The following is a 26747-nucleotide window of genomic DNA, read 5'->3' as shown; positions in this document are numbered from 1 at the left end:
GGAACATAGTCTGACAATGACCTGAACCAGCTCCCTCAGCACCCACAGGTACATGCCATCAGGTCCAATGGATTTATGGATGTCCAGATTACTTAACTGTTCCCTAACCCAGTCCTCATCAACCCTGTTTACACTGACCAAGAGAACCTCCCCCTTTATCATGTCTTCCTCTGTGACCTCAGGGGTCTGGAGCTCCTGAGGACAAAGAAGGCATTCAGTAACTCCACCTTCTCTGTATCCTGGCACTAAAGCACCCGTCCCCTTTAGCAGTGGGCCTATATCACCTCTAGCGTTAGTTCTTCCTGCAATGCACTTAAAGAAGCCCTTTCTGTTGACCTTGACTTCCCTTCCAAGGTTGAATTCCAAGGAGGTCTTAGCTTTCCTAGTAGCCTCCCTGCATCCTTTGACATCCTGAGTCTTATACTCCTCCCAAGAGGCCAGATGCTCCTTCCATGATCTGTAGACTCTCTTCTTCCACTTGAATTTGCTCAGAAGTTCCCTAGTTAACCATGCAAGTCTCCTGTCTCCCTTTCTTGATTTGCTACTTGTTGGAATGCTCTGATCTTGAGCTTGGAAGAAGTTGTCCTTGAATATTAACCAACTATCATGGGCCTCTTTGCCTTCTAGTACCCTCTCCCATGAGATTTCCCCTATCAATTGCTTGAAAAGGCCAAAGTTGGCCCTGCTGAAATCCTTGCCCTTTTCTCTGCAAGCTCACTTGCAAAATGACAATCAGTGGGTTTAGGTTACTTTAATGTTTGCCTCTCTAAGCACAGGTAAAGTCCATATGGGCCAAATAGGCATAACGAAAAGCATGCCTCCACTTACATCAGTTTTAAAGTGGTGGAATGGAGCACCTCAACATTTCTGGTAAGACCTCACCTGGAGTCCAGCCCTGGAATCTTCAGCACAAGAAGACACAAACCTGCTCAAGTGAGTCCAGAGGAGGGCCACAAAATTATAGCGGGATGGAACACCTCTCCTATGAAAACAAAAAGGTTGAAAGTCTTGGTGTTTTTCAGCCTGGAGAAAAGAAGGCTCTGGGAAGAATTTATTGCAGCCTTTCAGTGTTTAAAAGGGTGTGGCAGTTTAGGCTGGGTGCCCCCTGCCACTGCTACATGAGATACACCTCTGGTGTCCTGGGTGCTCACCCAATACGGAGACGACGTATTTCTACCCACAAATCCTGCACCCTATAAGGCCATCTGCAAAGTCATTCTCTTCCTCTTTCTTCCCTCTCTGCTCCCCTGGGAGATGTCCTCTCTTATCAGGTAATGCCAGGGGAGTATCCTCAAGGCCTCTTAGGCCTGTCTAGGCCTAATGCCAGGAGGAGAATGGAGGGGGGGCAGTCTCAGACCTGGCCAGCCTGAGACTTGCCTAGCAGCGGGAGGGGGAATGAGGAGCCCTGGGGGGGTTTGGGTTTACCCTCAGGTGGGAAGAAGGGAAGGATTGGGAAGCCTTTGGGAATTCTGTGAGGGGTTCTGTACGCTTTGGGATACTCTTTGTCACTATGCTTTGTAGTTTGTAGTTCTCTGTAGCTTCACCAATTGCTTTTCCATTTAAACTTTCCATCACTCTCCAATCCGTTTGTGTGAGTCTCATTCTTTTGTCCCTTTCGGGGCAAGAGACGATCTGTCTGGCCCCAAACCAGCACAAAGGGGCTTATAAGAAAGATACGGATGGTATCCCCTATGAGGAAAGACTGGAGCTGGGTCTCTTTTGCTTGGAGGAGACTGAGGAGTGACCTTATAAGCATTCATAAGTATGTAAAAGGTGAGTATCAGGAGGAGGGACCCAGGCTTTTCTCAGTGATGTCAAATGATAGGACAAAGGGCAACAGGTGCAAGCTGAAGCATAGGAGGTTCCAGGTGAACATGAGGTAAAACTTCTTCACTGTGAGGGTGACAGAGCACTGGAACAGTGTGCCCAGGGGGGTGTGGATTCTCTTTCTCTGGAGACATTGAAAACCCACCAGGAGATGTTCCAGTGTGACCTGCTCTATGTGACCTGCTCTGGCAGAGGGGTTGGACTAGATGACCTTTGAGGTCACTCCCAAATCCTACCATCCTGTGATTTGGTGGTCTTATAAAGGCCTGTTGTGACAGGAAAAAGGGTATTTGTTTTAAACTAAAAGATGGTTTAGGGTGACAGGTTGGACTCGATGATCTTTGAGGTCTCTTCCAACCTTCTTGATTCTATGATTCTATGGTTGCCTAGAGAAGTAGCAGAAGCCTCATCCCTGGAGACATTCAAGGGCAGGATGGACAAGGTTCTGAGCAACCAGATCTAGTTGAAGATGTGGGGAGATTGGGCTAGATGGTTTTGAAATGTCCTTTCCAACACCAACGATTCTATGGTTCTACAAACACCTCATCATGAACCGAACAACGTGCGCCCTACCCCTGCAGTCACTCAGAGTAGCCGGATGATAAAGACAACCTGCCTACTAGTCCCGTGTTTCTCCTTCCAGTCACAAGTTTCCCTTGCTCAAAAACCAAATGAAGACGCAGAAGACACAGCCGACGCCTCTCCCAGCGCTGACATTGAGGGGCCGGCAGGCCGCCAGACCACCCGCGCCTGCTGCCCGGCGGCGCCGTCCCGCTGCCATGGCAACCACAAAGGGGGCGGGGCAGCTGACTGCCAGGTTGCTAGCAAACGAGGCCCGTGGGCCGCGAGGGGGAGCTACCGTAAAGCTGCGACGCTACTGTCGTTAAGAAAGGGGAAAATGTCGTGACGCGCGGTCGGCCGAGCCTGCTCCGGAGAGAGTGACCGGGCCCAGCTTCCCGCAGTTATATGCCCCGTCCCCCGGCGGCCGCATACCCCTTCTGCTCCATGTGGGGCTCGGGCCGGGCTCACGGCCTCTCCTCCTCCTCTTCTTCCTCCTTCTCCTTCTACTATGTCCCGGAAAACAGTTAGCAGGAAGCGGAAGGCGGCGGCTGCCGCCGAGGGGCCCGAGGGGCTCGAAGGAGAGCAGGTAGGCAAAGAGGGCAAGTAACAGGTGTGCGGTAGGGCGTGGGAGGGAAACCCTTGTCGCTCTTACGGGGGCGAGGGAATGAGCCAATGCCTGGGGAAGGAGGTGACCCTTGGCGGGGGTTGCCGTGTCCCGGTGCCTGATTGGGGCGGGGAAGGAGAGCAAGGGTCGTCATGGTGCCTAGGGAAGATATATGGATGGGGAAGAGTAGTCCTCAGCCTAGTGGTGGGAGTTGGCTCAGTGCGATACACCGAGCAGCATCCTCTCACTTCCGCAAGTCCGTAAGCCGGGGGTGTCGGAGGCTCTTCCACGTTCCTGCCGTTCTCCCACGCGCTCTGCCCGGAGCGTTGGCTTCAGCCGTTTGGCCCTTAACAGCCTGGCCACTGCCTCCCCCGGGCTGAGCGATGCAACGAGGCCACCCCATGCCGAGCAGCGATGAGGTCGGTATCAGGAGGCCTTCACGGCATAACCCCAAACCTGCCGGGCGCACAGTGGGGGCTGTCGGGACTGCCCTCTCCTTTTGAAAGTCTTTGGTTTCTTTTTGTTTTTGTAAGTTTCTGGCATTTCAGCGGTGCCGAACCAGTGGGGACTGTTTGAAAATCATTGTAGTCTTACTTCTTTAGTAAATAGTTACTTTTAATTTTACATTACTAGAGGCTGTATTGGCGTTTCCAAGTTGATCTTTGCATGGGTGGTTTGGAAAACTTTGATATTTTGCTGGGGATATCTTTGAATTTGGAAGGATTGTGACTGAAGTTTGTTCTAGTTCTTTACCTAACCCCATCTCTGTCTTTTTTTTTCTACAGTGTGGATGGGATCACCATGTTCGCAAAAGGAAAAGACTGACCCCAGTGAAAAGGTCTATGGTGTACTACCTGAAAGGCAGAGAAATCAGGATGCAGAATGAGTCCAGCTATAGCCGTGTGTTGCATGGATATGCAGCCCAGCAGCTACCCAACCTCCTGAAAGAGAGACAGTTTCATCTTGGAACCCTTAATAAAGTGTTTGCCTCCCAGTGGCTCAACCACCGACAAGTGGTGTGCGGGACAAAATGCAACACAGTAAGTGCTACCTCTCTGTTTCTCTTTCCTCTCTTAATTATTCCACCCCCCTACCCTGAAATGATGCTTACTGTAACTGAAATATATAGACTGCCAAGGAAAATATTAGGAAGTAATTAGGAGCAAAATCTCACACAACTAATTTTGAATGAAGGTAATGCTTAATGATGAGCCACTGTCATCTGAATATGTGGCACTTCACAGATGGCTGCTAACAGTGCCTGGATGCAGCATCTGTCTAATCTGCACAGAGCAATTTACAAATATTTGTGGGAGGGAGAGCAGCAGTGGGGTCAGATCTTTCTTCTTGTCCTGCAAGTGGAAAGTTAATGAACAGTGCTATTATTGCTAGATGGCCACTTTCATGCCTGGCAGGATTATTCTTTGCTTGTTGAGTAGTTTTTCACTGTTTTCAGTGTTCAAATTACTTATTTGTTTATGCACTTTTTTTATACACAATTTTTTCAGACTCAAAGTGATTATTTGTATTTGAAATCTAGGAGAATATTAAAATAACGTCATATGGGATTAATAAATGGAGGGGATCATGCTTCTTAGGTAATACTCTCTACAACAGTTAGTAGCCCAACTTTCTTGGCTGAGGTTGCAATTTCACATATGACCGAATTACTGAAAAGATGCCAAATTTATTCTTGGCAAGTTGTTTTGTACCACAGAAATGAATGAAGTGTTGGAAGGAATGTATAGATCAATCAAATCTTAAACCTCCAAGTCTCTTAGTTGGTTTGACGGCTTCTTTGGCTTAAGATTTTTTATTTTTTAATTTTTTTGTACAATGATCTAACTTGCAAGGGGCAATGTTGGTTTTTTTTTATTTCAGATATTCTGGTGTTCATAGTTGCACAGTGGGAGGCTTTCATGCAGTTGATATTAAGAAGAGAGGCATAACTGTGTAGACAAAAGAGGCTTTTGAACAGGAATAAGCCTGAAAGAGAACCTTTCTGCTTTCTTTCTCCATGTGTGTTCGTTGTCTTGGTCTATTAGCAGCCAGCACTGTTCACACAAAAACTTACAGGAGGCAAAACTCCTGCTGAAACAGAAGCTCTCAAAAATCTTGCTTACTCTAGCAAGATGACTGCATGTTTTATAGAGCTGTAATGGTTTTGCTGTGTTCTGTAACTTCTGTAGTTCCAGTGCTGCTGCAGCAAAGATAAATGGGCAAGTGAGTTGTTCATGCAACCTTGCAGAAAATTGTTTGGGAGCATACAGTCACAGAACTGAACAGGGATTCAGCCATGTTTTTGTTACTACTTTGCACGCTGCAACAAAGTTTGTATTTCTATAGCTAGACTCTGCAATTCAGTTGGTTCTCATCAAATATTAGGCAAAATACATCAATGGCAAAAGATGTCACTTCAGCATTGTGAAAGGTTGTATATGAATTATGAATGCTGTAATAGTTTTAGCTTGGTTGCTTTCTGTTCAGATTTGAACAAGTAGAGTGTTAAACTCTACAGTCTTGACTATGAGATTTTTCTGAGTATGTGAACTAAAAAAGAAGAATTCCTTTGTCGGTTTTCATATACTGAAGTTGTGGCACTCAACTTGGGAGTAAACCAAGTAGAACAACTTGGTTCACCCTTGTGGGTTTTGCTGCATTGGAGTTGCATGTAATTAAAGTTAATGCAGCACAAAATTATAAACCATCACAGTTATTTTAATCAAAGCTTGAATATGACACTGCAAGCTTTTAGCATTTAATTTATGAATTGCCTTTAGCTATGCTGTGCCAGAAGGATTCACTATTTTTAATAACAAAACAAAAATACACCACTGTCACAGAGTAGGTTTGCATTTAGTCACTTGACAGTACTAGTCACTACTAGCACAAAAGAGAATATGGAGCTCTCTGTAAATTGCTCATTTTTGATCAAGATTGTGATTTGTTTGTTTATTTTGGGTAGTCTTTTATCCTTAAAAATATCCCTAGGTATTGTTACATACCTGAAATAGCTTTATTGTTCTCCAGTAGATCCTGGTGCTCAGTTAGCTGTATGTGAATCAAATATTTGAGTTTCTTGAAGGTGCACATTTGTTTTGCGTTGGTTTTTTTCCTTGTAGATTTAGATGTATGGACCCCATAAAAGCGTTTTAAGTGTCTAAAAATTTAAACCTAATCACCTGGGTTTTTCTGAGGCAGGATGTCTGCAAGGATGTCCTTGGTCTAGTATGTGGCAAACTTCTTAATGTTTTTCAAATTGAAATGAAGGAGTGGGCAAACCTCTGATAGGTGCAGGCATTTAGGATGTGTCACCACAGCATCTAAATTACCAAAGGCTGATACTGAGAAGTCTCAGAAGAAAGTACTGTCTGTAATGAGTGTCTTTTGTTCAAGCTTCTTGGGTAAACTTTAAGAGTTAGATAGGAGACAAGTTTATGATAAATGAAAACCCTGAACATGAGATTGTTGAAGTTTGGGGTTTTTTTTACTGTTTCAGGAAATTAGTAAATGGCTTCTAAAAAGCAGTTCCTTCCAGTTATCATTTTGCAGCTTCTTTTTTTCCAGTAGTGCTGTCCAGGATGTAATTCTTTTGCTAACTGTGAAGTTAAGGATGAAAAAATACAAGACCTGTAAATGACTGCCAAAAGACAAGGCGCTTATTATTTTCTAGTTGCTTGAGAACATGTAACTGTCTCAAATCTAATATTTTTGTTTGTCTGATTTTTTTTTTCCCCCCCCTTCTTTTCGAGGCAGGTGTGATAAAGTACATTTATGTTTAAAAATTCTTTACTGAATGCTCTCTTCTGGTTTCTCAGGTGGCTTTTCCAAGACATGAATGAGTTGCTTTCTGAATGACAGCATGATCCATTTTCTCTTTGGTAGATATACATGTTGCCTTGGATGCCCTGCTGTAAATCACCACCTTTTGTATCTTAGAGACTTTTCATTTGTTCAAGAGATCCCATGCCTGTTCTGTGCATCTCATACAGTTAACATTTAATCTCTTAGTTCTAGGGGTGTAGTGGTGAGAATGCAAAGCGCAGTTAATCTTTCATCTGTCAGTGTGGACTCTCTATGGGGAAATTATTTCTACTTGCTTTTCAAGCTAAGTTATCTTCTGGCTTAGCACATGTAATGAAGAACCAAGAAGACTGCTGATTTCTGATTCGAGGGAGGAAATGATAAGTCATGGTCTCACAGTTTGTAACTGTACTCAACAATGATCAAAACTGAGTGTAAGTAAGTTTCCAATGCCTGTCATTGACACTTCCTATGTTTTTGTGGCTTGCAATTATGTAGCTGGGTGTTGCTTCTTGTCTTGCGTATTTGATTGACAGTCAGCTAGTCAACTGCATGTAATACCCATGTCTGTCCTCAGAGTCTGGTAATTTCCATGCCAGTTATGGTGTGGGTGGTAGAGATGCCCTTTAGCAGGCAAAGTCTCTCACTTCTCCATCCTTTGCCATCTGTTGACATGTGTTAACTGTCTGCCAGCCTCCTGAAATAAAACACAGAGGGCACGACACAAACTGGCAAATGTGATTTTGGCAGTGAAGAAAATCAGTAACATCGACATGCGTGCCCATTGACTGATGGTGCTTCAGAGTTTCACAGCACAGTGGAGTGAGTACCTGATTGTATAATCTTGTCTTTGGAAATGTGAATTCAGAATCACTCAGCTTGCTGGCTGCTCTTACCTGTGCTCACTTCTCAGATGTTTTCTTTATATTTTGGATTGTTTCTCTTTGGACCATTTCAAGGAGAATGTGTAAGGCCATTACCTGCTTGTGTCACTTGTACTGCACAATTGGTGAGTAGGTTTTGTGCTAGTATTAGTGAATGTTCTGATCTCTACTGGAAAGGAGGCATGCCAGTTTGATAGCTTAGTCTTTAACGAGCCCATGCTTCTTTGGGGCTTAGCATATTTTAGTATATCTGTATTGCCACAGAATAGAAGAACGTTACACTGAGTGTTTTATGAACATGGAAAAGAGAGATGTTTACAAATCTAAATGAAAGGCAAGACTGGGAACTTGGAAAAAAAACAAGCTGTGCTACTCAGTGTGATCAGTCATGGTGTTTGTATAATGTGTCTGTAAGCATTGTCTTTTGCTGTTTTGTCAGCAAAAAACAAATTTGAGGGAGGACAATTATGTAGTTTTTCAGCTTGGCAGAGAGTGGAATTTTTCAGATGAACTTTAGCTGATCTGGAGTTTTCTTGTTGTAAAAGGTTGTCCCACCTGTTTGCTCTTGCTGGTGCACACATGGCTTGGGGGCCAGCTTGTTGCTATATATTCAGATGGGTTTTCTTGCGGAGCTAGTTTTCACTGAAGGCAGCTGATCTGGCAGTTTACCTGAGCTTTAGTTACTGACACAAGGGTGGTGGGGTTGTTTGGGTGAGGAAGCAGCACATACATTCTCTAAAACAGGCTTCAGCCAATTGTGAAACCTCATTGTGACTGATTCTCCCTGAGTGACCCTTAGTGACTCCCTTAGTTTTTAGCAAGACAGTACATTTATCTGGGGTTTCTTTAAAATGTTAGTGTGAATTAAAAGAATGTCCCTGTAATTTCTGAGAGCAATATGTGAAGAGCTGGAGTAGAGAACATATGATGAGCACTTCTTGCTTGAAGAATAAGGAATCACTTTCATGCCTGGTCTTTGTGCCTTGTAAATCTACATCCATCCTGCCCCTGTAATACAAGCATGCTGTAGCTCAGGACATCACCCTTCTTGTTCCAATTGATTTTCACAATCAACTCAAAACCAGGGCTGTTGGTCCGTCTGCTGTTCTGTGTGATGTTAGCAGAGGAGGACATGAGAGAGAGTCTACCCACTGCCTTGAAATGGCTTTGATAGGCCTCATTTTTAATTTGGCTGTGTGAAGTCAGTGCTTTCAGTTAAAGATGCATGGGAAGGGGACTTTTTTCCCTCCCCTTCTTTTTTCCTTTTTTCCCCTCCCCTTCTTTTTTCCTTTTTTCCCCCTCCCCTTCTTTTTTCCTTTTTTTCCCCCTCCCCTTCTTTTTTCCTTTTTTTCCCCCTCCCCTTCTTTTTTCCTTTTTTTCCCCCTCCCCTTCTTTTTTCCTTTTTTTCCCCCTCCCCTTCTTTTTTCCTTTTTTTCCCCCTCCCCTTCTTTTTTCCTTTTTTTCCCCCTCCCCTTCTTTTTTCCTTTTTTTCCCCCTCCCCTTCTTTTTTCCTTTTTTTCCCCCTCCCCTTCTTTTTTCCTTTTTTTCCCCCTCCCCTTCTTTTTTCCTTTTTTTCCCCCTCCCCTTCTTTTTTCCTTTTTTTCCCCCTCCCCTTCTTTTTTCCTTTTTTTCCCCCTCCCCTTCTTTTTTCCTTTTTTTCCCCCTCCCCTTCTTTTTTCCTTTTTTTCCCCCTCCCCTTCTTTTTTCCTTTTTTTCCCCCTCCCCTTCTTTTTTCCTTTTTTTCCCCCTCCCCTTCTTTTTTCCTTTTTTTCCCCCTCCCCTTCTTTTTTCCTTTTTTTCCCCCTCCCCTTCTTTTTTCCTTTTTTTCCCCCTCCCCTTCTTTTTTCCTTTTTTTCCCCCTCCCCTTCTTTTTTCCTTTTTTTCCCCCTCCCCTTCTTTTTTCCTTTTTTTCCCCCTCCCCTTCTTTTTTCCTTTTTTTCCCCCTCCCCTTCTTTTTTCCTTTTTTTCCCAGTAGAGTTCCTAGAAGTCTTAAAACAGTGTTCAGTTTTTCTGTATTCACAGCTGGGTGCTTATCTTGTTTCTTAACATTTCTCTTTTTGGCTTTAGAAGTCTTAACTGTTTGACTTCTCTTGACTTCTGTTTGCTGGATCTGTGGGAAAGCTTGTGAGTATGAGCTTCTGGCTTCCTGTTCTGCTGCAGGTGATGCAAGAGTCGTGGCATACACAGGCAGTGCTTGTTTATTTTATTCTAGGGAGGTGGTGGTTGTTATTAAACTACTCACAGTGTGCTGGGTTTCATAACAAGCAAAGGGAAAACTTTTTGCTTAGAACTTAGCAGATGAAACTACAAATCCAGTCTCTTCACTGTGTGCAGTTTCTTGTGCTGAGAGGGGGTACTGTTCTTGCTATGGTAATACTGTATAGCTAAGGGAGGAAAGTGAGGGAATGACAATGCAATTCTTCAAGGGCTGATGATGGATTAGAGTGATGTGCAAGCAGGTGAAAGCATGATATATGTCCTCTTGTTGTTTCTAAGACTTGATTTGGAAACTTCTTACAGGGAAATGATGTGGAGGTTGACAATCCAAGGCAGCAGGTGAGGATCTGATGAGTCAACATTTTCAAGTTTTTTTTCAGTTCAATTAATTTAGCTAAAGGAATTCAGCACTAGAGTAAGTATTAACCTTGTATCACACAAGGATATAACAGCAGTGTGGGACTGGAGAATGTGAAGGGTTTTTAATTTAAGCCCTCCTAGCTGTTGAAATGCTCTTCAAAGTATGAAATCTCTTACATCTGAAGCATGATTGATTTTCCCAAGTCTGTGGACATCCTGAGTTGTGGATGTGTTTTCCTAATTAGCATTTCTGGTGCCAGCTTTAGGACCTGCAGATGACACTTTAATCCTAGGTTGTGGAGGGGGTTTTGTTTGTTTGGCTGGTTGTTTCTTAGTGTTTTTTCTCTCAGTAGTTGAAGAAGGCAGGGGGAATTGGGTGTTTCTGCTGGAAGGAAATACTGAGGAGGAAAAGTGAACATGCACTCACAGAGGAAGGACAAGGGAAGATAAGAGAAGAGGTCATTACTGATCCTGATTCTGCAGTGTAGGTGTTAATTTCCAGGGGAGTGGTTAGGGCAGAGGTGTTGCTATCTGCCTGAAGTTTTTGCCAGCTGTCTCAGGTAGTGAACTATGTTGTAAGGCTTGGGATAAGAGAAGATGGCTTCCCACCTACCCAGCTACACTTCAAGTGCTGCCTGACCTCACACCTGTATGCAAAATGAAGACCTGCAAATGAAAATTCAGACCCTGAAGGAGCAGTCATCTGTTTGTAGAGGCTTTGAGCCTGGAAGCATTCAAAACCAGGTTGGGTGGTGCCTTGAGCAACCTGGTATAATAGGAGATGGGGTTTGGTTGATCTTTAATCCAAAACCATTCTATGATATCTGAGTTTTCTGCCAAAGGAAGAGGGACAGCTCCAACTTCTAGTCTTTTTGCAGGATGGAGTACGTATCTAGGTAATTTTTTTAGGTGTTCATGCTGGCAGTACTATGTTTAGTTACTAATCTCTGCATGTCACCAGAAAATAAATTCCAATTATATGAATTTATAAATCATCAATTTGTCAAACCCAAAACTTCATGGTAAGTATCTCATCTGGGAGGCCAGAGGCATGTGCTAAGCTCCCTGAGGTTTGTTGGCTGTTTTCAGGTGGGTCTCTTTCTCACTGTGACACAGGGGAATTGGAAAACAAAGTTGTTCTGTCATGACATTGAATCTAAACTTCTTTCTCCTGTTGTGGCAGTTTAGGCTGGGTCCCCCTGCCAAACCACCACACCTGTTCAAAGTTTTATTAAATTATCCCATGATAAGTTTCTCTTTCTTCCATTGCTACGAAAACCCAGTGGGATGATTGAAATAAAACCCACTATAATTAAGTTTGTTTACTTGTTTTAAGAAGAAATGTATGCATTCTTCAGCCGTGCTTTCAGCATTTATGGATTCCAACTTGAATGTAAACTCATAACAGGGAGCATAATTGATCATCTTGTTCTGATCTGTTAGATGGTGACTTGCATCACCTGTTTTTTTTTTTTTTTCCCCAGTTGTTTGTAGTAGATATCCAGACTGGTCAAATCACCAAGATTCCTATTCTGAAAGATCGTGAACCTGGCGTGGTGAACCAGCAGGGATGTGGTATTCATGCCATTGAGCTCAATGCCTCAAGGACCCTTCTGGCCACAGGTGGAGACAACCCAAACAGTCTTGCAATTTATCGTCTGCCTACACTCGACCCTGTCTGTGTGGGAGATGTAAGTGCAAGTATTGGGGGAAAGTTTTTTTCTGGGACAAGAATTACTACTTTGAAGTGCTGAATGTCAGAGCAAGGTTAACAGAAGTGAATTTATGAGAGGTTGAAAACATTTCTGATTAAGGTGTCTCTTTTAACAAAAATCCTTTCAGTATGAGTGAATACATAAATGTGAGAGAGTTCTTGGCTTTCTGAGTCTGGTTTCTTCTTCCTCACTGTCATTCAGGCCTACTTAAGATTACTTTTGAGCACTGAAAGTGTATCACAAAATCCTGAACGTTAAAGTCTAATTGTCGCAATGCTCTGAAACTTAATTTTTGCGAAGAAGCTCTTTTGAGAAATGGGAAAGATGATGCGAGATGTTGAAGCAGGGAGACTTACTAATTCTTTTCCTTAGTTAGAAGCTCTGCCAGTAGTTGAGAGATTAGCCTCTAGGCTTCCAGGCATAAATAATGGTGAGGCCTTGAGCTGGGTAGAGTGAAGAAGATAAGACACAGCTGCAGAGAACAAAGGGGCTAAAATGATAAAGATTCACACACTGAGAAGTTGGCCAGAACATTAATGAGAGACTGAGGTGCTGTTGGAAGATCAGAAAGTGACGGCACAGACCAAGTGAAAGGGCTTTATTTCCCAGAAATTGAATGAATATGTATGACTGTAACTGCATATAAAGCATGTAGAGAGCATCTTTGTTTATGTGAACTAGAAGGGCTACCCCTTTGCATATGGTGTTGTTAATAAAGGCAATACCTGGCAACACCAGTTATCGGCTGTTAGGTTTTGATTGGTCCTCCCTGTGTCATTCAGATTTTCCCCCTCTCCAGAGCAGCTTTATATATGTGTTATTCTAAAGGTGGAACTTGGCTTTGAGGATTAGTTCTAATCTAGTGCCTTATGGCAGTTTGATACACTCTGCTACTCCTTATATTTCTGAAACATCATGAGATCTTTTGAAAAGAGCCAGTCCTAGAAAGAAAAAAGGCTGAAATGAGTGTAGTGATGTCCTGTAAACACTTCTCTCATTTCTCCTTTTTATTCAGGACTTCACAGAGATGTTAACTACAACAGCAGAGGTCAGGTCAGAGTTGCTGCAGTAGCAGATAAGCAGCTTCAGAAAGGCTCAGCTCTGAAGATTTTTATGACCTGCTATGCATTTGTATGTTGCTATGACTTTGCAGGTTTTCAAATAGAACTAGAGTGTTACAGTCTTTCCCCCCTTTTTTCCATAGATTTCACACTTGTTAAAACATTCTCAAAGTAAGAGTCTTGAAACGTTAATCTGTAGGTCATGTGTTGTAAATACAGTGTTTTGGTTACTTCTTGTAGTAGGGATGTGCATTTGAGGACATGAAAGTATGTAGCTACTTCAGAGAAGTAAAGGGTGCTGCTTTAAAAATGGAAAATTTTAAGTCCTTAGAACTGATACTAATTTCTCCTTGATGAGAGACCTGTTTTTCCATCATCTAACTGCTCCCTTATTAATTATACACTTCAAAATAGATAAAGTTAAAATTAATGTTAGGTTCTTAGTCTGTTCCATCTGGATACTGGAATATTGCCTGTATGTTTTACTCATCTACTTGAGAATACTTGAGTATAATGGCCAGAAAAATATGTATTTTTTCTGTTTAGGATGGACATAAGGACTGGATATTTTCAATTGCATGGATCAGTGATACTATGGCTGTTTCAGGTAAAGTCGATTTTTTTTTTTTTTTCTCTCCTTGTTTTACTTTCTCTTCTCCTTTCCAGAATTTTATATTGATGTAGAGCACTTGATAGGTCTTAGGGAAGTACCTATATCAGAGCATTTGAAACCACTTTGAACTAATTTGGCTCTCTACACCCTTCTTGGTCTTAGTACAGTGTTTTAGTTGTAGAGCATTAGTATATATTGATTTTTCTAGTATTAGAGGAAATTTTGTATTTCTAGTAGGTGTTGCCATGAGAGGATTTCTAAACACAGTGAGCTACATGGGAGGATTCCACATAGGAAGTAAAACTTCAAGAGGGGTGTTATTTATCAGTTAATAACTTTGCAATACAGCAGAGCAGTAGCAGTTTCCTGAAATACTATGAAAGACTCATGAAAACTCAAGTTTGTCAAGCTGTCAGCACAGTTGTGTGTTTAGGTATATGCACGTACACTATGGCAGTTAACACAGAAGTCTCTAATAGAAAAGGTCAGTTACTGACTTTTTAATAACTAGTTGGATAATCATTGTAACTTCAGAGTATTACTTAGGTAAAAGCAGCAATACTAATACACTGTTGCATTGATTTAGTTTACTGCTTTCTGTGCTGACCTCTGTACAAGGAGGTGTCCAACTGTAGATGACAGAATTGTACCTAATATTGCTGAGGTTAGGCCTGGGCCAGCCAGTAAACAAGTGGCAGACACTTTTTTGAACCCTTCTCTCTTTTCAAACCACTCAGCTTGAAGGAAAATAACAATAAAATGAAAAGTGTACAAATGTGTGCAAAACCAATTATTATACCCAGCACCTCTAATGGCAGTTACGTCACTGTCACTACTAATGCTATGGGTGGGCATGGGGGAAGTCTCAGACTGAACTCTGCAGCAAATGGGAAACAGATTCAGGAGCCAGATTTTGGAACTGGGTTCAAGAACACTTGGATTGGGATTGAAGGCAGCATTCTCCTTGAATGCTTGCCTTTGAGGAAAAGAGCTTGATCCTCACAATCCTTTAGCTTTGTACTGAACATGATGTATCTGGAATGAACTCCCTTGTTGGTACGTTTAGGGTCCCTTGTCCTGTCCATTCCTCTCTGCAGGAGTGACCTTTTACTTTCTGTCCCACCCTGGTGTGGTATACAAGATTCAGCAGTGACCTTGGTCTGCAAACCAGTCCTTGGTACTAACTATAAACCTTGAGTGTTATCAGCTTTAGAAGCAGACACTGCTGCGAAAACATGTTGTTAACTTGAAGAGGACAGAAATGATTACAGATGTCCAAGGGAAAGATAATGACCCACTCTGATAGAGGCACAGTATATGAGATTGAATTGTGTTGCTCTCAGTGTTTCTGCATGCTGAGGGTTGGAGGTGTGAGCAGATTGCCGTATTCCCTGTTGTGCGATGCTTAAGCAGGATGTAGTCTCTAAGCTCCAAAGGCCAGAGAAGACTTCCTGAAAGCAATTAGCAAGTCTGATTGAGAAGAACTTCTCTCATGACCCTAATCAGGAGAAAACAGACAACTAACTCCTGATGTTGAAATTTCACAGTTTTCTATTACATATGTATCTGAAAGTATGGAACAGAAATATTTGCACTCCAGATATTGAGCACATACCTTCAGATGAATTTCACAAAAAGTTTCATTTAGTTTCTACTTTTGGGGCAAGTTAAGTGCCACAGAATAAAAAAAATTAAAAAATTAAAAAAAAAAAAACAACAAAACCAAACAAACCAACATTTGGTTTCATGGCTGACCACAGTTGTCATATAGCTGAGGTTAGAGACTTGGCAGTATACTTCCTCACTATCTTCAGAACTGTTGAGAGAGTACAGAGGACCCTCAGAGGCTTGATAATTCTGTTGCTTGTGTTAACTTCAACAAGATGGCTTCTAAAATCTGCAGTAGTGTATTTCAGTACTCCATAAGCATAAAGTTAAACTCTTGACTAAGCATCCATAACTGAGGGAAAATTCACTCAGTTGTACTGGCTGGTCAAAACAATTTCCATGGCAAAAGCTTCAGAAAGAATGAATAATTCTCAGGACAGCATAAAGCTAGGGTAACAAATTATTCTCCTTGCCATCAGGGCTGACCAACTGAACAACATGCTTCGATTTTTTTTTTTTTTTTTTTTTTTTTTTTTGCCCCATTAGGGCTGTTTAAAAGGGATAGCTTCCTCCTAAAGTATGTCAAGTGTTTAGAAATTCTACTAAGTGTTCAGCTTCCATAGAAGACAAGATTAGGTGCCATTAAAAACCATCAGCATGTAAATTGAGTGGCAGGATGTTGTGTGCTGTGCTGCTGTGCAAGTGTGACTAGGAAGTTTCTTCTGTATTTGGCTGTAGTAGGTCATAGTGGCAAATGGCTGAATCGTTTTGTGAGGGGGCAAAGCGATCTTTGCTCTGCCACTTGTATTGCGGCAAGATGTTTTGCTTAACTGTTTTGCAGCTTGTTCTTTATGATGTACCAAAGCTTATACATTTATCAGACTGATGTAGATACTTAGTCTTTTCAGGCATCTTCATTACACATTCTGTGTGAGAGGAAGAACATTTTTCACATTGTGAGGGAAGAAAACAAGGCAGATATCCAATATGTCAGAGTTGACTTAGGTGGAAGTGAGTTGCCTGAACACCAGAAGGGATAGCTGTAGGGCTTTGAGTTAACTCTATATACAGACCAAAGACACTCAGCTTTTTACATCCAGTATTGTTACTCTTCCTGATTCACATTTTGGATTTGAAGTCTTAACATTCAGCAGAAAACTAAAATGAGTTCTTGTTTGTTCAGCCTTAATTTCTACAGTGCCTACTTTAAACAAGTTGCACAGCAGAATGTTTTAAATGGATTTCATCCAAATTAGCTTAAATTGTGTAAAATAGCTGTTTCTGATCAGTTCATGAACATGTGTACATATCCCTGAGCATACTGGTAGAAATCAAATTAACTCAAATTGGCATAAACTCAACCAAGTTTTCTTTGAGTTTTTTTTTTTTTGTTTGGCTTTACAGACTGTCCCTCTCTGCATTGGTAAGCCAGACTGCACACAGAGGCTGTTCAATCACCTCGGAGTTTATTCTATGTGTGACTCTGTAATGGCCATTGTTGTACAGGATTGTGTTTTCTGATGCATCATCAGTTTGCAAACAGATGAGGTGATCTGTATGCTTGGAAACTATGTATACAAACCAGTTGACAATGAGTTCACAATGTTATGAACTTTACAGCTCAGTGAAATATAATTTTTTTTAATAGTAATTTATATATAGGCACCAAGAGTGTGTTCAGTTACATTAATAATATATTTTCCTTCTTTGAGACTCTGTTGTTTATTCCCTTTCTTTTTTTTTAAGGTGAGTTGTGTATATGTGAGATGGACGATTTATGTATGGACTATTTACTTAGGTTCCCGGGATGGTTCGATGGGCCTTTGGGAAATCACAGAGGATGTGTTGTCCAAAAGTGATGCCAGGCATAATCTCTCTCAAGTTCCTGTCTATGCCCACATAACACACAGGGCTCTGAAGGATATCCCCAAGGAGAACAACAATCCTGACAACTGCAAAGTCCGAGCACTGGCTTTCAACAATAAGAACAAGGTCAGTAAGAAAAGGAAGACAGGTGAGAATTCCTAAGGCAGTCTACCTGTAGTAGAGAAAAAAAAGTAATCTAAAAAATGCCACAGAAGCAACCTCTTTTTTTCCCTGATCCTTTTGCATCGTTATTAAGACTTGGTCATCTTCTTCTGCCCATGTCTGCTTCTCCCTAAAGGGAATGCAGTACTGTAGGGGGGTGAAATTATGTTTTCTTGAGTGTTTACAAGAAGCAGACAAAGCACCAAAATACCTCTTGCAGCTTCAATCCCACCTTGAGTGCTCTTGCTCCTTTCACTCCCTTTTCATGAAGGCCAGCAAACATTCAGGCAGTTCCGGTTTTGATGACTGAGTTGCTCAGCAAATGAGTTAACTGACCCAGGGCAGGCACTAGTGCTTAAATGGTGTTATTTTGTTGGCTTTTCACAAACAGTAAATGTTCACCTCCCTCATGTTGATCTCTTCTTCATACTAGTGGAAGTAGCAATTCATCCTACTTCTTGTGGGTTTTTTTGTATGTGTGGGTTTTTTTCTGCTCTTAAAGAAGGTCTGAAGCAAAGGTGGGTGTGCTTTCACAAACACTGTGCTCCTGTGGACTTTATATTTCACTGTAGCTGTTAATTACTTCTCTGTGGTGGAGATTTAATATGGGTTTTTCAATAGAGTAATGGCTGGAAGAAAATGTTTGCATCAGGGTCAGAATTGGTGTGGGAACTGCTGAAGAGAATTTTAAACTCTAGCTTGTACTGTCTAACTGTTATTTGACTGTCTAGCAGGATCTATACTTTTGAAAGCTATTTTTGGTTGTTGACTGTTCTAGTATTTTTCTTCCTACCTGGCACTTTTGAGCTGTATCGCATTCTACCAAGGTCAGTATACAATGAAAATCTGTCTTGGTAAGTATGTACAGGATTATGGAAGAGTTCAGTACAGAGTATGCAGCCTTCCTGTTAAGAGTTTGTAAGGACATCTATAATACAGAAAGTAACTTCTTTTATTTCTAATAGGAGCTGGGAGCTGTGTCCCTAGATGGGTATTTTCATCTCTGGAAAGCAGAGCACACACTGTCAAAGGTGCTTTTCTGTTTGTTGGTGAAAAATTTCAAAAAATGCCTAGCACTTGAAGTTGTTCACTATTCTCCCTCTCTTTTTAAATGACTGAATAAAGAGCAGTACTGTTTGTATAACACTGACAAGCTTTATGTAAAGTGAAATGTCCTAAAAACTACCATCTGGGAAGAGAAACCTTCCATTTACCTTATTTTAGAGGGTGAGAGTTACTCTTTCTGCCAGTTCAAGGTGAGCTCAAGTGAACCATTGTGCAGAGTGAGATAGATACTTGATTGGCAAAGTTCATGAAGGAATTTTCTTTAAGTATAAAGTAGATCAAATACAGGTGTATATGCTACTGTATGAGGTAAGCTGTTACAGCTGAAAGCTTTAATCTCTTTACAGTTGCTGAAGAAATAACAGTAGCTTAGATTTAAAATAATTTGCCAAAATACCTGTTATTCTTTGTATAATATTTGGCTTCAGCCTTTGTAAATCTCAGTTTGGTTCAGATAAGGCAACCCATCTCCTTAAGTTGTTGTTGTTGTTGTTTGTTTGTTTCTTTACTGGGTCAGGTTGTTGCTTTTCTCTTAAAGTTCTGCTTTTGTGGTAAATATTTTTTAGCTCCATTTTGTTTTGGTGTTCTTTTTTACTGCAACTTCTTTGAACAGATCTTACAGAATTGTTATATTAATATCCTGCTATTTTCTAATTAGTTGATTTTAATTTCATCTGTTTCCAGTTACTTTCCACGAAGTTGCCATACTGCCAGGAGAATGTGTGTTTGGCTTATGGTCAGGAGTGGTCAGTGTATGCAGTGGGATCACAGGGACATGTCTCCTTTCTGGATCCCAGGCAGCCTCCTCACAGTGTTAAATCCATCTGTTCCAAAGAACGAGGCAGTGGTAAGAAACTTGTCAAAGGGTGCTTCAATTGGTATGCATGCAGAAGTAGCTGTTAAGACTGCAGTAACATAAGCTTCTAATAAATAAGAAGGTTATTTCACTGTGGTAGACTAAATCATTAATAGTATATGCAGGGTTTGCTGTTATGGCAGTATTCCTTGAACAGCCAACAAACCAAATGTAAAAGCAGCTCTGAAATCTAATGATAGACAACATTAATGCTTTCATTATCAGCTAAATTATACATCATTCAAGTACTACTAAACTTCTAAAAGTGTGCATTTTACTTCTTGGTTTTACTATATCTTCATCTGTTTTAATTCAACTCAAAGTAAATGCAGTCTTTGTACCACTATTAATACTGTCTATTCTTGCATTCTTCTCTGAGAATGAAAGAAAAAAGCATGTTGTCTGCTGTGTGCTACCATACTGGACATCTATGCTGTGAATGTATGCTTGCTTTGTAATTTTAAAGCCACGAGTGAGACTCTTAATTTTCAGTGTATATTTATTTGTTTCAAGTCTACAAAAGCTTGCCCTTAAAAAAAAAACAAAACCAAAACAAAAAAAACTTTTGCAGAGTGCTGTTTTGTTTTTCTGATGTAGATGCAATTTGTTCATTTGAATCTTACATCAGGGCCGAGTCTGAGGGCTTGCAATGTGCATGGACCTACAGGCTTTTTCCCATAGCCTGTATTGTCAAGCATGAGAAGCACTGTGCTGTGCTGAATATTTAAAGTATGTTAAGTGCAGGCTAATAAATTGCAGTCCTTTCTTAGCTTGGCTCTCTAAGCATCCATCTCTTCATTGGGTAACTTACAAAAGAGAATGAATGTGGGTAAGGACTAGGGAAGCTGTACTCATGTGGTTATTGGAGTTTGAAGGGTGCTGTCCACTTAAATGTCATAGTCCGCTTCTTTATATAATACGAGAAAAGGTGCTTCACCAGCTTGGGTTGACACCTGAACGTCTGTAATGGGTTAACACACCCCTGCATGACCTGCCTGCTTCCCCAAAGCAGAAGTGAGGGAAAAGTAGCACAAAAAACTCAGTGTTGAGATAAAGAGATAAGAGCTTAATATAACGTAAGATACCACAGACAATGCATAATTACCTTAGCTTAGCCTACTTGCAGGAAAAAGAATAACATAAAAAGATCATAGAATCAGTCAGGGTTGGAAGGGACCTCAAGGATCACCTTGTTCCAACCCCCCTACCATGGGCAGGGACACTTCACACTACATCAGGCTGGCCAGAGCCTCATCCAGCTTGGCCTTAAACACCTCCAGGGATGGGGCCTCAACCACCTCCCTGGACAACCCATTCCAGGCTCTCACCACTCTCATGGGGAAGAACTTCTTCCTCACGTCCAGCCTGAATCTCCCCACTTCCAGCTTTATTCCTTTCCCCTTAGTCCTATCACTACCTGATATCCTAAGAAGTCCCTCACCAGCTTTCTTGTAGGCCCCCTTCAGATACTGGAAGGCCACAAGAAGGTCACCTCGGAGCCGTCTCCTCTCCAGACTGAACAGCCCCAACTCTTTCAGTCTGTCCTCATAGGAGAGGTGCTCCAGCCCTCTGATCATCCTGGTGGCCTTTCTCTGGACACGTTCCAGCATGTCCATATCCCTCTTGTAGTAGGGGCGCCAGAACTGGACACAGTACTCCAGGTGGGGTCTCACCAGAGCTGAGTAGAGGGGGAGAATTACCAGCCAGTCCCTGCCCAGCCTGGATTTGTGCTTGGGATTGCCCCGACCCAAATGCAGGACCCTGCACTTGGTCTTGTTGAACCTCAGGAGGTTGGCTTGTGCCCACCTCTCCAGCCTGTCAAGGTCCCTCTGGATGCCATCCCTTCCCTCCAGCATGTCTGCTGCACCACACAGCTTGGTGTCATCAGCAAACTTGCTGAGGGTGCACTCAATGCCACTGTCCATGGCACCAACAAAGATGTTGAACAAGACTGGTCCCAGGACTGATCCCTGAGGGACTCCGCTTGTCGCTGGCCTCCACTGGGACATGGAGCCATTGACAGCCACTCTTTGGGTGAGGCCATCAAGCCAGTTCTTCATCCATCTCGTGGTCCACCCATCAAACCCATGTGTCACCAGTTTGGAGACCAGGATGTGGTGTGGGACAGTGTCGAAGGCTTTGCTCAGGTCCAGGTAAATGACATCAGTTGCTCTCCCCTCATCTATTAATGTTATCACCTGTTCATAGAAGGCCACCAGGTTTGTCAGGCAGGATTGGCCCTTGGCGAAGCCATGCTGACTGTACCCAATCACCTCTTCACTATTCTTCTGTCTCAGTAGTGCGTCCAGGAGGATCTTTTCCATAATCTTACGGGGCACAGAGGTGAGACTGACTGACCTGTAGTTCCCTGGTTCTTCCTTCTTGCCCTTTTTGAAAATGGGAGTAATGTTTCCCCTTTTCCAGTCAATGGGGACTTCCCCAGACTGCCAGGACTTTTGGAAAATAGTAGAGAGGGGTTTAGCAACCTCACCAGCCAGTTCTCTCACCACCTGGTGGTGGGTGTATCCTGTCGGGTCCCATGGACTTGAACACTTTCAGGTTCTTCAGGTGATCACAAACCTGATCTTCACTTATGATGGGCAGTTCTTCCTCCCGGTCCCTGCCATTATCTTCCATGACTCCAGGAGCGTGGCTGGAGGCCTTTGCAGTGAAGACTGAGGTAAAGAAGTCATTGAGAACCTCAGCCTTTTCCATGTCACTTTTGGGTGGGTTTTGAAAGTCTCTGGAGAAGGAGACTTCCCAACCTCTCTGGGCAACCTATTCCATTTCTTACAGTAAAGAAGTTTTTCCTCATGTTGAGGTGGATTTTCCTGTGTTCCAGTTTCTATCTATTGCCCCTCATCCTATCACTTGGCTGTGACTGTCTCCTTCTTACTGACAACCCACCCTTGATGTATGTATGAACATTGATCAGATCCCCTCTCAGCCATCTCTTCTCCAAGCTGAAGATCCCTAGGTCCTAATCATCCACGTCCACAGGTGGTGGTGTCAGTTGTTATATAGTCCAGGTTCAGAGGCTGCAGTGCTGGTTATGTTTGGAGGGCTTACTGTGATCAGTTCTAGGCACAGGTTGTGCTTTCAGTTTGCTGGGGATGATTAATCTCGGTACTTCAGCCTCTTGGGAGTCAATTTGAAGTGCTCCTCTTGAAAGCCTGTTCTATACAGCTTCATGTAAGTGGGAACATCACAGATCCTTCATTCTTTTAATTAGAGAAACAGTTGTTTTGCATTCTACACCTTTTTACTAATACATTCAGTTGAAAGGTATCTGCCATGTGCTTTCATAATCCATCACCTGTTTCTCTTAAGTGCTCTGCTGGGTTGCTCATCAAGGTCATTTGGAGCAAAAATAAGAGGAGGTCCCATCTTGTACCTTTCTCCTCTTGCTGAGTGACTGCCCTTGCTAACTGCGGAGGGCTTAAAATCTTATGTGTTTGCCAGAACCAGGACCTTGTAAGGTATGCGGAGAGAGGAGAGGTCTCCATCTCACTCAGATGCATTTGTTGTTCTCTGAATTAAAGTGGAGATTCTTACATGAATCTGGTAAATCTAATTCAGTACATGTGAGACATGCACAGTGGTTTCCTACCTATGAAGCTTGCAATCAAGAATTCACCTCACATCTGCAGCATGACAGTGTGGCCTTCCCTGTTTTAAGTGTGTGTCACAGATGCTGGTGGCTGTGGGTGTACAGCAGGATGCAGAGGTGGAAGGATGAACATGTGTTTCTGGTTAGGAGCCTGTACAAAGGGGAAGGGGAAACTCCCTGGCTGCATCCACATCTCCTGGCCGTCTGCTGTCATGTGTACTGTTAAGTGTATTCCAGTATGTTATAAAAGTTTTGTGATTGTCAGTCCCTCTTGGTATGGTGACAACAGTTGGCACATGGATGTGGCTGTCACAGCTCACTCTTCCCCTCCTGTTTGAATGCTTCTTTAGGCTGTAATTTTGTGGTACTTCAAAGAGGGCTTAAGAAGCCCTAGGGTTTGCAACCTGCTGTCATGTTGTGCAGGAGGGAAAAATGTAGATATGGTGGGGTTTCATCAGCATAGGAGAGTTGCTTGGGGCAGAACTTAGAACAATAAAGAGATGAAATGACAGGAAATTCTTGCATACAGGCTCCTCACAAGACTAGTTCCAAGGGATCCTTGTTTAGCTAAAATTTCAGAATTAGATTTTGTGGAAATAGAACACACTTTTAACTCAATCTAGCAGTGTAATTAAATGGCTAGAATGTTTTGTTTGGACTAGACACTTGAAGTAGCTTGCCATGAACTGGTGGATCTCAGTGTTGTTTGGGTTGAAGGATTCCTGGTCTGCTTTATTTTCTGGGTGAAAAGCTAAAAGTCCCAGCTACAAAGAGTGAAGTCTTTGTGTGAGAGTATTTGGGTGGAGGTTGCTTAAAAATTAAGAGCCTGGTTTGACTGGGCAGCAAAGTGAATACTGATTGTTATGGTTACACATGCTTACAGCTAACCTGCTTATCTGCAAAATACAGCTGGGGCTGTATTTTTTTGATCTAGCTGGTAGCTACATAGAGGGTGTGAGCTTCTAGAGGAAACCAATGCAATGTTCTTTTTCCTCTGCTGCCACGTACTCACTTATGTCATGTTCACATAGATGCTTGTGTCAGAACAAAGCTGCTCTTGATCCTAAATGGCTTATGATCTTTGCTTATCTGTCAGAGCTGGGACCTGTTGAGAATGAAGCTTCTTGCTATGCACCATCAGTGTAGCTGATGGCCTCAGAGGAGAAGGGAAGTAGTATGTGTAGTACTCGTAATCGAAGCTTCTGTTTCAGTGGTATCAATGGGATTTGTCTGCCCTGCTCCATAGTAGTGGGGAAACTTAAGTGTTGTGGTGAATACTAGTAGGCGGTTCCTCTTGAAGAAAATATTAGACAGCAAGCAGCAGCTTCTGTCTTCCTTACTGCATTGTATGTCCCTTTTCTGACAGGTATTCGATCAGTGAGCTTCTATGAGCACATCATCACAGTGGGAACAGGGCAAGGTTCCTTATTGTTTTATGACATCAGAGCCCAGAGGTTCCTGGATGAAAAGCCCCCACGTGTCTGCTACAAACAGAATGAGGAATTGGGAGGAAGTGAAATTCTCAAGTTGACTACTGGGAAAGGCTGGCTGGTGAGTAGCTCAAAGGTGGAGGAGACCCTTTACACAGGAGTGCCATTGGGCTCAAGAACCAGTTCCTTTTACAGTAAAGGGAGTTGTTGTATGAAATGTCCCAGCAAAACAGTGATCATGTAACCAGTAACTGTAATCATGAAGATGAAGAAATGCTGCAGAACTGCTTTCTACAAAAGTTTTACTAAAGGATATTGAAAGTGGTTTCTTGAGTCTGAGGCATACTGACTACTGTTCGCATCACTGATTCATAAATTAAGTAGATTTTACATCTTCCTATTTTTTAATGTAATCTAACCTTTAGTTTTCAGAACCTCAAACACAAAATACATTGTCTTCCTGTACGAATGTACTACCCTAACATGGTACTCTAAGAGATTTAGTTGTGTACAGTTCTAGACACTGGTTTTCCAAGGTGATACCATGGCAGGAGCTTGGTTCATTTTCCTGTATGTTATTGTAAAGCAGTTAGTAGCTTTGTCTAACATCTCTCCGTTGTCTTTTTTATCGTGGTGATTAACTTTAGAGACCAACAGAACTTTTTTTATCTTCTCTACCCTTCACATTCCCTTCTCCAGTGTTTGGCCCAAATGGCCTTAGAAAAAGCTTCAGGACAACATTAGTATCATCACATTTGAGCTGCCTGAATCTGCAGGCATTATTAATGGAAAAGATCCCTTTCTAGGCTCTGGAAGCTACCTTTTGCTTTTGTGAAACGAGGTTTGGGGTTTGTTTGGTAACAATAACAATTTAAACTTTCCTTTAACAGAATCATGACGAAACCTGGAGGAATTATTTTTCTGACATAAATTTCTTCCCAAATGCTGTTTACTCCCACTGCTACGACTCGTCTGGAACGAAACTCTTTGTGGCAGGAGGCCCTCTTCCATCAGGACTTCATGGGAATTATGCTGGTGTCTGGAGCTAATAACTCTTTATAAATGCTGATCTTTACCCAGATTTCCACTTTTCTTTTCCTTTTGTAACAACAAAGTTGTGTGATGCTATTGATTTCTGATTTAAATGCAAGTTATTTTTTGGCAGAGTTCTCTGTTGGTCTCCAACAGTTTTGTACATCTTTTTGAACCAATTTTTTGCTTTAGCCTTCTTTATCCTTTATATGAAGGGTTTTTGAAATCCCTTTTTACTGTATTTACTCCAAATGACTCTTCCCCCAGATTTAGGCTATCATGGCCATGTGCCCCCTGCCCTACTTTGCTGTGAGGTAGGATTCCTTTCTTATAGAGTGGTTGCTTCTGGGCTTTCTGTGAAAGTCTAGGGGCTGTGTGTGTGCAGGTACTTTGTGTCAGTTACATTACCTGAAGTGAGAACTACTTGTAAGTAAAAAATATAAAAAATATTTATAAGAGATAAGCTACTACTTTATCTGCAGAACCTGGCCCAGGCCTGGGTTGATCTTATTTTTTAAAAGTACAAGTCGAATGACACTGTTTATACATAGAGGATTACGATAACTTTAAGCTGTACTTAGTAGAGCCTAGGGCCGGATTCCTGGGGATATTGCCCACCAAGCCAAATTGCAGAAGTTCTCAAAAGTGCATTTGTATTTGAATTGCAGTTTTCAGCAGTGCCAGGAGCAAAATGCTGTTCCATCCCTGCCTGTTCCAGGTATCAGCTTCCACAACTGGAGTTTGTGCAGACTTGTTTGGCAGTGTGGCTCTTGCAGGGTGCAATTACTGAGGCCTGCAGAATTTCTGGGAGGAAATCGGGGGAAGAGACATGAGTGTTCGTTGTTACTCAAAATGAGCTAAATCTACCCCTTTTCCAGATGAACCAAGGTTCCTGAGTATGCTGCTGCAGTAGCTCATGGGTTCTTCATAAACTGCCTAAAACTCAGGACCCTTTTTGTCCCAGGTTGTTGGTGATCTCTAAAAAGCCAGTGGAATAAAGAAGCTTTTATTGCAAAGTTAAAAGAGTACATCATGGACTTTAACACAAGATAGAAGCTTTCCATGTAGCAAGATAAATTGCTTTTAGTTCATGTTGCACTAGCATCTGCTGTTGCCCTGCTTGCTATGTGAGAGCCTCCATCTTTTCTCCAAATCCCCTGCTGCCTTCTGCATTCAAACTCCCTCAAATTTGTGTGGGATTGGGTGAGGACAGAAAGTGTGATGCTTTTCCAGTCTCACTATAAAGCATGTGCATTCCAGGGTGATGGTCTTATCTCAGCTAAAATGTAAGACTCCAGGGTGTTCTTCCTCGTCTTCTGACAGGTACCAAACTCTCAGCTTGTTGCTCAGAAGGCGATCTCAAATTTTGTGTAGAATTGTTCAGTGTTTTTTAAAGCTGTTGTAATGGTACCTGTGTTGTTCTGTGGTGGCAACATACAGCTTTGGTTGCTTTAGGGATTTTGAAAAGTGGA

General features: G+C 42.2%; 1 protein-coding gene across 1 annotated transcript; it reads left to right on the top strand.

Moving 5' to 3' along the window:
- Positions 1–2896: 2896 nt before the first annotated feature.
- On the top strand, positions 2897–25865 carry DCAF12 (DDB1 and CUL4 associated factor 12). Its single transcript, XM_054398255.1, has 9 exons — positions 2897–2974; positions 3778–4032; positions 11742–11948; positions 13580–13640; positions 17053–17246; positions 18248–18313; positions 19032–19194; positions 24180–24364; positions 25134–25865. The coding sequence occupies exons 1-9, from the start codon at positions 2897–2899 to the stop codon at positions 25290–25292; spliced, it is 1368 nt and encodes a 455-aa protein (XP_054254230.1). The 3' UTR covers positions 25293–25865.
- The last annotated feature ends 882 nt before the right edge of the window (positions 25866–26747 follow it).

Source organism: Indicator indicator, chromosome Z (assembly GCF_027791375.1).
Source record: "Indicator indicator isolate 239-I01 chromosome Z, UM_Iind_1.1, whole genome shotgun sequence".
NCBI lineage: Eukaryota > Metazoa > Chordata > Aves > Piciformes > Indicatoridae > Indicator > Indicator indicator.
This window is presented reverse-complemented; position numbering and strand designations above follow the sequence as displayed.

Bases quoted from the DNA above. Each gene is read 5' to 3' on its own strand.
- DCAF12 (XM_054398255.1), top strand. From the start codon at position 2,897: ATGTCCCGGAAAACAGTTAGCAGGAAGCGGAAGGCGGCGGCTGCCGCC. The intron at 13,641-17,052 runs GTAAAGTCGATT...CTATTTACTTAG, and splicing joins TGATACTATGGCTGTTTCAG to GTTCCCGGGATGGTTCGATG. The intron at 18,314-19,031 runs GTGCTTTTCTGT...ATCTGTTTCCAG, and splicing joins CAGAGCACACACTGTCAAAG to TTACTTTCCACGAAGTTGCC.